The sequence below is a fragment of the Quercus robur genome, chromosome 6 (genome assembly GCF_932294415.1).
Source record: "Quercus robur chromosome 6, dhQueRobu3.1, whole genome shotgun sequence".
Taxonomy (NCBI): domain Eukaryota; kingdom Viridiplantae; phylum Streptophyta; class Magnoliopsida; order Fagales; family Fagaceae; genus Quercus; species Quercus robur.
This window is the reverse complement of record NC_065539.1, coordinates 39,660,032-39,670,953: the sequence shown is the minus strand read 5'-3', so window position 1 is coordinate 39,670,953 and position 10,922 is coordinate 39,660,032. Positions and strand designations below refer to the sequence as shown.

The following is a 10,922-nucleotide window of genomic DNA, read 5'->3' as shown; positions in this document are numbered from 1 at the left end:
AGGGGTGGTTGTAAACCCAATCTGACTTGATCTTAGCCCTTCCTAGGATATAGTTGAAACTTGAAACAACATTTAGGGAGTCTAACTGTCTAGAAGTCACTCGTCCTTGCACATGCAAGACTTTTCTGTTACTTAACATCAACATAGATGGCATGGCTGTTAAGAATAGACACGAATTGCTAAATATATGAGGTTTGAAAAACAGAACGAAATAACACACACAAAGCTAAACATATGACATATAAAAATTACTAGTTTAACAGTTTGCCTACATTTACGAAATTACAGTGATTTCATTAATTTCAAGGAAATTATACGAATTACGATAGTATAGTTTTTCTCTCTAAACCAACACGCCAAACCGTAATAAGGAGTAATAGTATTTATATCCAACATAGCGGATTCACTTTGAACTAAGTCTTAGAAAAGTTTCATTAAAAACCATAATATTTTTATGTAAAGTTGAGTTATAATCAGAGTAGCATATACTAGGCTTCACATAGCCTAACAATAGAGATATTAAAACAACGTTTTAAAATTGGAGGATCAATTGTGCATTTTTAAAGTTTGAGAGACATTGCAATTGGGATGAAAATTATGATGAAAATGTGTAATTTGTCCAATAATTTAAAACATTTTTTTGTTGTCGATAATTTGTATGAACCCAAGCTATTTTTGTGTAGCAAAAAAAATCTATAATAAAATAATAATACAGACAACATTTAGGTTCAAATCTCCCTACTCCAACCAGGTATTAAAAAAAACAATAATTGTCAACATGCAAATAAGTAGCAACCAGTTTATGCCTTTGTATACAAATGCACAATGCTGAACAAGAATTAAGAAAATGGCTACCCTTTCTCTCCACACTTGCAGAGTTCAGCAGCCCCATGCAACCATTAACAGAATTCACATTTTCCTCCACTTCACAGCCATACTATTCCTACTTTACTACAGGACCACCCGTCTCTTCCTTGAAAAAAATGTTCCCACATTAGCATGGTCCCTCATCTCCACCTCCGAGCTCATCCTCACCATCATTTGGATTCTCATTCAAGCCTTCAGGTGGCACCCAGTGTCGCGTTCTGCTATCCCGGAGAATATACCTGGAGGCATTCAATTACCGGGGCTTGATGTGTTTGTATGCACACTGGACCCCAAAAAAGAGCCTACAATAGAAGTGATGAACACTGTTTTATCGGCCTTGGCACTAGACTACCCGCCTGAGAACCTCTCAGTGTATCTTTCAGATGATGGGGGTTCTTACATTACATTGTATGCTATAAAAGAAGCATGTTCTTTTGCTAAGTCGTGGCTACCATTTTGTAAGATATATGGGATTAAGTCAAGGTGCCCTGGGGCTTATTTCTCATCATTTGCTGATGATGAGCTGCTTCTTTGTAGTGATGAGTTCAGGATAGAGGTGGAGAAAATCAAGGTGGGTGCAAATTTGGTTGCAGTGCATATATATTTTGTTGTTTATTCCTTTTTTCTTAACCCCCTATTTGGGTACTTATGTTGGTGATAGATATTGAATGCTCACCAGGGTCCCGGCGTATTGTGAGGGTTTTTTTTTAGTTTCTTTTCCTCTCTATGATAAGGCACTCTGGCACAACTGAGCAAAGTACAAGATATAGAATGAAGCCATAACCAAAAAAAGATAGTGTACTTGTAGGTGGATCATTTGATCCCTGCTATTTGTTTTTTCTCCTTATTTTTTGTTTTCAAAAACAATTTTCTATTTTTGAGACAAAAATACTTGTTTGACAATTCAAAATGGACAAAAACTAAAAATTGTTTTCAAAACTCAATTTGTGAAGGAAACTGAAAACATACAAAATGCTATTTTCAGTTTCTAGTTTTCAAAAGTTAATGAAAACAGGCATTTGATTTAATGAATCTGTCTCATTTAATGATTTAGCATTAGAGTTTAAATCCTAATAACAACATATTTTAGTATTTTCTATTTTTTTCTTTAAAAAATTACTTTTTTAATTTCAACTAACCAAACATGTTTTTGATTTCAAAAATACAATAAAATTGTTTTTTCTTTATATTTCCATAAACAAGTTTTTGAAAATAGAAAACAAAAACTATTACCAAACATTAGTCTCCTAGATGCATTTAGTCTCCCCTAAGTTCTTTTTGTGTACTTGTATGTTGCTAATCTGTTTTTGCTCTCCAGAACAGTTTGTGCAATACTAATCTCATAAGATCACATATATATATATATATAATATATGCAGGCCAAGTAGTTAATCTATGCAGGCTAAATAGTGTTAAACTTTGATAGTATGTTCTAATTTCTGTAAGACATATTATCAAAATTTCAGATTTGTGCAATACTAATCTCATAAGATCACATATGATATGTATAATCTATGCAGGCTAAATAGTGTTAAACTTTGATATTATGTTCTAATTTCTGTAAGATATATTATCAAAATTTCAGAAAAAGTAATAGTGTTGAATGATATTATCACCTATGCAGGCCAAATATGATGAATTCAAAGGAAAAGTTGAGAAAGTTGGTGGCGAAGATGAAAACAACAAAGTTGTGCCAGACCGCCCACCGCGCGTCGAGGTATGCAACAAAACATTCAAAATTAACACAAGAAATTTAAAAGATAAAAAAGAGGATCAATTATATTTAGGTCATTTTTCGGTTTTGTACTAGATTTCCAAATTCTGATCCTTGCTTAGTGTGTTATCTATTCCTAAGCTATGGTTTGTGACTAGTGAAACATGCTTGGTGGACGATCCAGAAATCTTTTCAAACTATACCAGGGTTACTAGGCAGAGGATCTCTAGAAGTTTGGCCAAAGCCCCAAAAATTGCTCCAATAAGTAATCTATGTCTTGCAATTTTATGAAGTCCTTGAGGTTGCTATATATATAGCGCTTGAATGACAATAATAATCAAGCAGGTTACCTTTTTACTAACTCTATTGTGAAATAAATTTTCAATGTTCATTCAAATTTTCTCATACATCTCATATCTAAGAAAATGAAACAAAATTAAGGAAAGAAGCAGACATGAATTTCCTCTAAATTTACACGTAAAAAGAATATACATCCCCCAATATTCTTATACCTCTTATACATTTTAACTATTGTCTTCAGAAAGGGTCTATTTGGTTGGAGGGATGGAAAAGTAAGAGGATAGAAAATGCTAGGAGAATGAAAAAGTGAGAGGATAGAAAAAATTTTAATTTCCCTCATTTTTGTTTAAGTTGGAGTGGAAAAGTGGAGGGGTGAAAAAAATGAGTTTGTATAAATTTACTCACATACCCTTGTTAAAAAATGATGCCCAATTAAAACAAAAAAAAAAGTGACAAACAAGCAAAAAAATAAATCAATCACCCAAATTTATTAAAAAATAAAAATCATGTCAAGAAAAAAAATCAAGTCTAGTTAAACAAAAAAATAAAATAAAATAAAAAAAAGGCACAAAAACTAAACAAATCATTGTCACTCCACGCCCTAGGATATCAAAATGTAAGCCACATTTGCGCTATTTCCTGAAAGGGACTAGTCTTGTAACAATTGAATCTTGCAATCTGAAGTGTACCTTGAGTATTGTCTAACCATTCTTATACATTCTAAGAGTTATATATAACTAGACAAGTTTGTGTTTGTGTGTTTGCCAATAAAACTATACATATTTAAGACCTAACAGTTAATAAAGTCTAGATCAACTCAGTATATTTCTGATGTGGGACTCATTACATATCAAAACAACACAAACTTTATCAACATCCAATCAAATTAGGGGCATCACATTTAATTACTATTAGTTTAAATTATAAACTTTTAAGTGATTTGGCATAATTTAGACCCTATATTTATTTCACTTTGAATCATGCTTTTAAATGAAGTCTCCATTTTACTTTGAAATGGAAAACATACAAATATGTGTGATGCATGTGTGATTATATGACAATGAACTTAATAAACAATAATAATATGTTAATCATTGGGAATATATCTGTGTGATGTATGTGTTAATTAATAAACTTAGTATAAAATAAAAGATTTATCTATAACTAATATCATTAACACGTGTTAAAAAAAAGGAAAAGACAAGGACACAAATTACGGTTGGTTTAAACATTATGAAAACTCTCACAATAAGTTGCATGATGGAAGCTGATGTGGTAATAGTGTGATACTAAATTTTTATCGAAACCAAAATTATCTTTAAAAGTAGCAAGGCTTCAATTTTAAATATAGGATAAGTTAACTTTGGAAATTGGTTTATTTTTTTAGATAATACATGACAACAAAAACAACGAAGAGAACGTTGAGGACCAAACTCAGATGCCTCTTCTTGTCTATGTCTCTAGGGAAAGAAGACCATCATGCCCTCATCTTTTTAAAGCCGGAGCCCTCAACACCTTGGTAAGTATACTATCTCTATTTCTTTGGCATAATAGCATCTAGTTAAATAAAAATAATAGCACCAAATAATAGTACAAGTACTGCAGCTTCGAGTTTCTGGAGTAATCAGCAATGGCCCTTACTTGTTGGTGCTAGACTGTGACATGTACTGCAATGATCCTACATCTGCTCGCCAAGCAATGTGCTTCCATCTTGACTCCCAGTTATCTCACTCACTTGCCTTTGTTCAATACCCTCAAATTTTCTACAATATTAGCAAGAATGACATATATGATGGTCAAGCAAGATCTGCTTACAAGGTGAGTGAAAAACCATTATGTTTTGCATGTGTGTCTTAAGCCAATTCAAATTATTGAGAAATAGGTTTTCATATCGAGTAATGTTATAGAAATAACAAATTTTACAAGAAATTTTCTACGATTTATTAAAGTGACAAATTATGATCAGTACAACATCACTTTTACATGAGATTATCATTGACATTATTTTTCTTTACATTGATCACAACTTGCTACATTAGCCACTGCGAAAAAAGAATTGTGAAATTTATTGTGTCATTAATACTTGTTGTTTCACATTAAGAAAATAAAAATACTACAAATTTATTATATAACCTTTATGAACTGATGTGATAATATATATAATCGATGGATCTCAAAACAAATGAGTATTGAATTAGTTTTTTGTGATTGATGACATATAATTAGTTTATAAAAGTTACATAGTAAGATTTGTATTATCCCTAATTTCACTCTTCATGTTAACATATATATATATATATATATATTACATGTTTTTTATCCATCTTAGACAAAGTGGCAAGGCATGGATGGGCTAAGAGGGCCATTACTCTCTGGAACTGGCTTTTACTTGAAAAGGAAGGCATTATATGGGAAACCTAATCAAGAAGGTATGGTAAAGTTTTCTTGGGGTAGCTTAGTTGTATTGAAATCTCGAATAACACTCATTTTGCATGTTTATTTTTTATTTTTTCGCCTCTAATGGCAGATATGTTTCTCTCTGAGCCTGAAAAGAATTTTGGTACATCCAACAAGTTCATATACTCGCTAAAGGGCAATAATGAACAATTTGTAGCCAAGAAGGACAATTCAAGGGATGCAATTTTAGAAGAGTCCAGACTCTTAGCTAATTGTGCGTTTGAAGCAAACACAGAATGGGGAAAAGAGGCTAGTATCATATAATAATTAATGAACTAATGAATTATTATTTATATGTTTCTCAAAGTCTATTCGAGTTGTACATATATATATATATATATATATATCTCTATATATGACATTAATGTGCTTTGGTTTTCCTTTGATACAGATAGGATTCTCGTATGATTGTTTGTTGGAGAGTACATTCACAGGGTATCTTCTGCACTGCAAGGGGTGGATATCAGTGTATCTTTACCCCAAGAGACCATGTTTCTTAGGGTGCACCACCATTGATATGAAGGATGGCATGGTTCAGCTTATGAAGTGGAGCTCCAATTTGGTACAGTTTGGGCTCTCGAAATTCAGTCCTCTTACATATGGGGTTTCAAAAATGTCCGTTCTTCAAAGCATGTGTTATGGATACTTCACTTTCTCATCCTTTCTCTCTGTCGCTCTTCTCTTATATGGCACGGTTCCTCAAGTGTGTCTCCTGAATGGCATTCCTTTATACCCTAAGGTAAACTATATATAGTAACAAAGTATAAGTCCTTTGACATTTTAAAGTCTGTTTTGAAATTATATTTTAGGATTTGTGTTGTAATTTTTTATAAAATGTACGTACATTTTCATACCGAAAACATCAAGTAATGGTAACCAGGGTTGCCAATGGATTATTACTTTTAAATTTCAAATCTTAGCAATATTGGTGAAAAATAGAGAGAAGAGATAAAATTAATGTAGCGCTTTACTTAATTCAGCAATTCATTTATATCCATAAGAGTGAATGAAGAAAATTTTTACTAATAAAAAATAAAGGGTTTACAATGACTTTATGGTACCACAAAAGAAACCCTAATTCTGTAAGAAATAAAGGGTTTGCAATGACTATATGCTGCCTCCAAAGAAACCCTAGCATGGTAAATTTATTGTTTTTCAATATACCCTTACCACAGGCCTCTAGACTAAAGGCCAATAGGAAATAGCCACTACCTCTAAGATTATCCATAAGGGATAAAATTGTATAATAATTCTCTTGTACGTTACGAGTCCTCAAGTGTGCCTCTTGAATCTAACATACTCTTCTTGATTGTTATTACAGGTTTCAGACCCATGGTTTGCTGTGTTTGTGGCAATTTACACGTCCTCCATTTTCCAGCACTTATATGAGGTCCTCTCAAGTGATGGCTCAATTATGACTTGGTGGAATGAACAAAGAATTTGGATGATAAAGTCAATTTCTGGGAGCTTATTTGGAGTTCTGGATGCCATCATGAAGTGTTTAGGCAAAAAGAAGGTGAATTTAAGCTTAACAAATAAAGCCGTTGACAAAGAAAAGTTTGAGAAATATGAAAAAGGTAAGTTCGATTTTGAAGGGGCTGCCATTTTCATGGTCCCCATGTTAATACTGGTCATATTAAACATTGTTTGCTTCTTCTGTGGGCTAAGAAGAGTGGTAATTGAGAAGAGTTTGGAGGAGATGTTTGGACAAGTTTTCCTTTCGTTCTTCATTCTAATTCTGAGTTATCCGATTCTTGAAGAAATGGTGAAAAAAGGTAAGGGAAAATAGTAAGTTATTTTAAGCACTTTCTTCGGGAGATTTTAGAATGTATGCCTTTTTTTTTTTTTTTTTTTTTTGAGAATCAGAATGTTTATGCCTGAATGGGAAGAATAAATAAGTTGTTCAAGGTCTCTTTAAGTGGCACACGCCATTGAACAACAGATTATGACTTTCATTGCGGATTTTGAAGTTCCTTAGTAGATCAATATATTTACATTTTCTACATTATAATTTCAATGGTAATTACCACTGAAATTAGGTAAATGCTCAACTTACCAGCTAAAGCTTGATGGTATACATTTTGTATCTTAGGTTGATTTATAAAATTGATAATGTCTTTTTTTTTTTTTTTTTCAATTTTAAAAAGATGCGATGTTTTAAAATATTGTGCATTGAAAAAAAAAAATGAGATTTTGAAAGAGTTTTAACCTATGGCGTCTACTGTTGATGATAGTTCTTTATCATCAAACCAAAACACCAATTAGTTTTTGGTATAGGCAGGGATTTAACCCCAGATCTCTTATACAACTATTAGAGATTTTACCAGTTGAGCTAACTGGAACCCACCAAAAAAAAAAAAAAAAAAGGATTTTAAAGAGCTGGACTTTTAGAATTAAATTTTAAAAAACATGGTATTTTAAAAAATTGCACATTGATAAAATGTGGTTTCAAAACAATATGTCTAATGGATATATTTTTTTTGAGAAATGTCTAATGGATATGGTTCTTCTAAAGTTCCTATAACTCGAGTAGGTTTAATTATTTTGTTTGATTGATTTGTTTGAACTGTTATTTATTTATTTATTTATATTTTAAAAATGCAAAGCATAGAAATAAAAATGACTTATTAGTGATAAGCCAAGAATGTATTGACCTCTTTGGTAAATTAATCAATTAATTAGCCAAGTGAATTAATTAGATTTAATTACATGCAATAAGTGTGGTAGTACAAACAAATCACCAACTAAGATAAATGTAGCGAAAAATAAATTTGACATAGGTGATTTATTTATGAATGGAGAAAACCATCAAAGTAAAACCCCACTAGATGAATTTAAGGTCACAATTCTCGAGAATCCACTATTATCAAAACAAACGGTTACAAGTATAAGAAATCCCAGTACCTAATACCAACTTATAGTTGAACCCTTACCCCAATACCCAATTGGATTTGTAATGTAGTGACAATTTCTCCTTTCAATACACGGCTCACAGTACATGACTAACCAATTGATGCACGGATCCAAGTACGTGACTAACACACTAACTTGAGGAAGATGTTGGCTGCAAAGTTCTTTAGTTCATCCAACAATGAAGATCAAGAAACTCCTTGGTTACAAAACCCCTGGCGCAAAGACGCAGTAGCTTCTGCAAGGGAGATATGATGAACTAGGGAAAATTATGTCTTCGGTCACAATTTGCATGCACAATCAATTTGCATTGAGTTCCATCACTTTGCATTAGCTTTGATGGCTCTTAAAATAATCATTATATATGTCTAGAGTTGTGAGAAAAGAAAACCTACAAAAATACACATGGATATGTGTAAAATCAAATTTGAAAATCTAAATTTCATAATTCTCGATAGATACAGTTTTCGTCGAGCTGCTGTCGAGCATCAGCATTAAACCTCGATGGATATGGATCTGTCAAGATATCTGTTGAGCTTTAATGAACAACACTTCTTCACTTGTTTCTTGGACAAATTTGCATGGTTTTAATACTAAACTTGAACTCTTGTTCCTTAAAGTACTAAACCCATCCTAGGTCTATCCAATTATAATTAAAGTGCGTTTTGTCAAAACATTAGCCAATTTACATAACATATTTCTTTAACAATATCCACATATGTCCTAACAATCTCCCCCTTTGGCAATCTATGACAAAACCACAACAAAGTACGAGAGAAGTCTTAAATCACTAAACTCATAATCACTTATTAAATACAATAGAATCTAATCCTGACACAAACTCTTGAAAAAGTTTGCAAGAAGAGAGTTCATGGCATGATAGATTTTGACAACTTGTCTTTCTGAAACATTTTAAACAAAACTCATCAAGGCATCTTAGTGTGAAACAAAAATAAAGGATTGCATATATAAAGAAACATGTGTATAAAGATAGAAAAGAGACAACACATGGAGAGATAGGTGAATAACAACATACATCATCATATATGTAAATGAGAAATAAATACAATGTATGTCATAAAAAAATGGTCACAAGACCGGTGTACAAGAGGATAATGTAACTAAAAGATAAGGAAAAGAAAAGTACATAAAATCCTCATTACATCCTTAAAAAATATAGACACTCCCCCTAACAAAAATGTCCTATGCTAACTCTCCCCCTAAAGATATGACTACTCTCATCATCCCAAAACCACTTCCCCTTTTTGTCATGAATGACAAAGGGCAAGTCACTGAGAGGTCGTCTCATCATCACTGGAAGAGTTAGCATCCTCATCCCCATTATCATCATCACTATCAGCAACATCCTCATCCTCAGAAGCCTTTAGAGAAGGAGATGGAGAAGCAACGAAGTCACCGGCAAGCCTGTCGTTGTGTAATACGACCAACACGGGTGTTCACTTGATACAACTTAATGGTGAGAGTATTAAGGTGAGCATCCATGCGTTGAAGCTGCGCCATGACTACCTCAAGAGTCATATCCCCTGCCAAAGGAGTAGAGGTGGAAGGAACGATAGGGGCTGGAGGATCTGTCGTCTCAATCTGTGGTCACTTCGGTCGATGTTGGGCCTCGCTCCCCCGAATACACTACAAGAAAACTGGGCTATTGCGGCGGGCCAGAAGCGCCGCTAAAGACCAAAAAAGCGCTGCTAAAGGTACATATGACCTATAGCGGCGGGTGTTATTGCAGCGGGCTGTCCTACCAATGCTGTAGTGCCACTATAGGTCAATTGCGGCGGTCGCTAAAAGCGCCGCAATAAATCTGTCATTCAGCGGCGCTTTTTGGTCTATTGCGGCGGGCTAAAAACCGCCGCCATATGAGGTTGCCATTCCGGTCAAGTGGCCTTTAGCGGCAGGATAAGCCCGCCGCTATAGGTTGTCACCTATAGCGGTGGTAAATAAGTGCCGCTATAGGGCTCCATGGAGAACGTACCCTATGTACCTTTTAGCGGCGGTTTTGCCCGCCGCTATATGTTTGAAGCTTTAGCAGCGGGCGATAAACGCCACTATAGGTCTTCAATTATTTCATAATCTTAGTCCTTTAGCGGCGGTTTTTGCCTGCCGCTATAGGTTTTTTTTTTTTTTTTTTTTTGTATTCCTCCTGGGTTCTAAAACCACATTTCTATTACAAATAACCTGTAATAAATTTCACTCCACTAAAATATTACCACAAATGTCTCCAAACTAACATTATATTAACATAAAAACGTATTATCAAATACATAACATTGTCTATAACCATCATCATAAGATTAACAAAAGAAAGATGTGATCTTTTGAATAAAACCACCACTTAAATTAAGCTAATACATTAATCAAAGTTTCAAAGTGTTTAAAAATATCCTCCAACACTTGCAAAAAAATATCCTCCATTCTAGCACCATATTTTAATTTGATACTACCTACACAATATATCTAAGCCCACTACATCATTATAAAAACATAATCATGCCTTTCGAACGAAAACGAAAAGTTATCATGAAAAGCTACTTTCATGTCAAGCACGGGATTTGTACATCTTAACTTCAAGAAAGATATATAATAAAAAACCCCATCAGGCATTCAAAAACAATTACTAACCATCAGGACTTCCCAAAGGAGGTACACCATGTCC

General features: G+C 33.4%; 1 protein-coding gene across 1 annotated transcript; it reads left to right on the top strand.

The window, feature by feature from the left end:
* Positions 1–847: 847 nt before the first annotated feature.
* LOC126690180 (cellulose synthase-like protein G2) lies at positions 848–7,127 on the top strand. The gene is made up of 8 exons (XM_050385308.1): positions 848–1,438; positions 2,492–2,584; positions 4,269–4,400; positions 4,487–4,699; positions 5,211–5,310; positions 5,409–5,587; positions 5,730–6,077; positions 6,660–7,127. Exons 1-8 carry the CDS (start codon positions 848–850, stop codon positions 7,125–7,127), a joined length of 2,124 nt encoding a protein of 707 aa, XP_050241265.1.
* Positions 7,128–10,922: the final 3,795 nt, after the last annotated feature.

Excerpts from the sequence above, each read along its gene's own strand:
- LOC126690180 (XM_050385308.1), top strand. The coding sequence starts at position 848 with ATGGCTACCCTTTCTCTCCACACTTGCAGAGTTCAGCAGCCCCATGCA. Across the intron at positions 4,700-5,210 it reads AAGCAAGATCTGCTTACAAG|ACAAAGTGGCAAGGCATGGA; the intron begins GTGAGTGAAAAA and ends TATCCATCTTAG. Across the intron at positions 5,311-5,408 it reads TGGGAAACCTAATCAAGAAG|ATATGTTTCTCTCTGAGCCT; the intron begins GTATGGTAAAGT and ends CTCTAATGGCAG.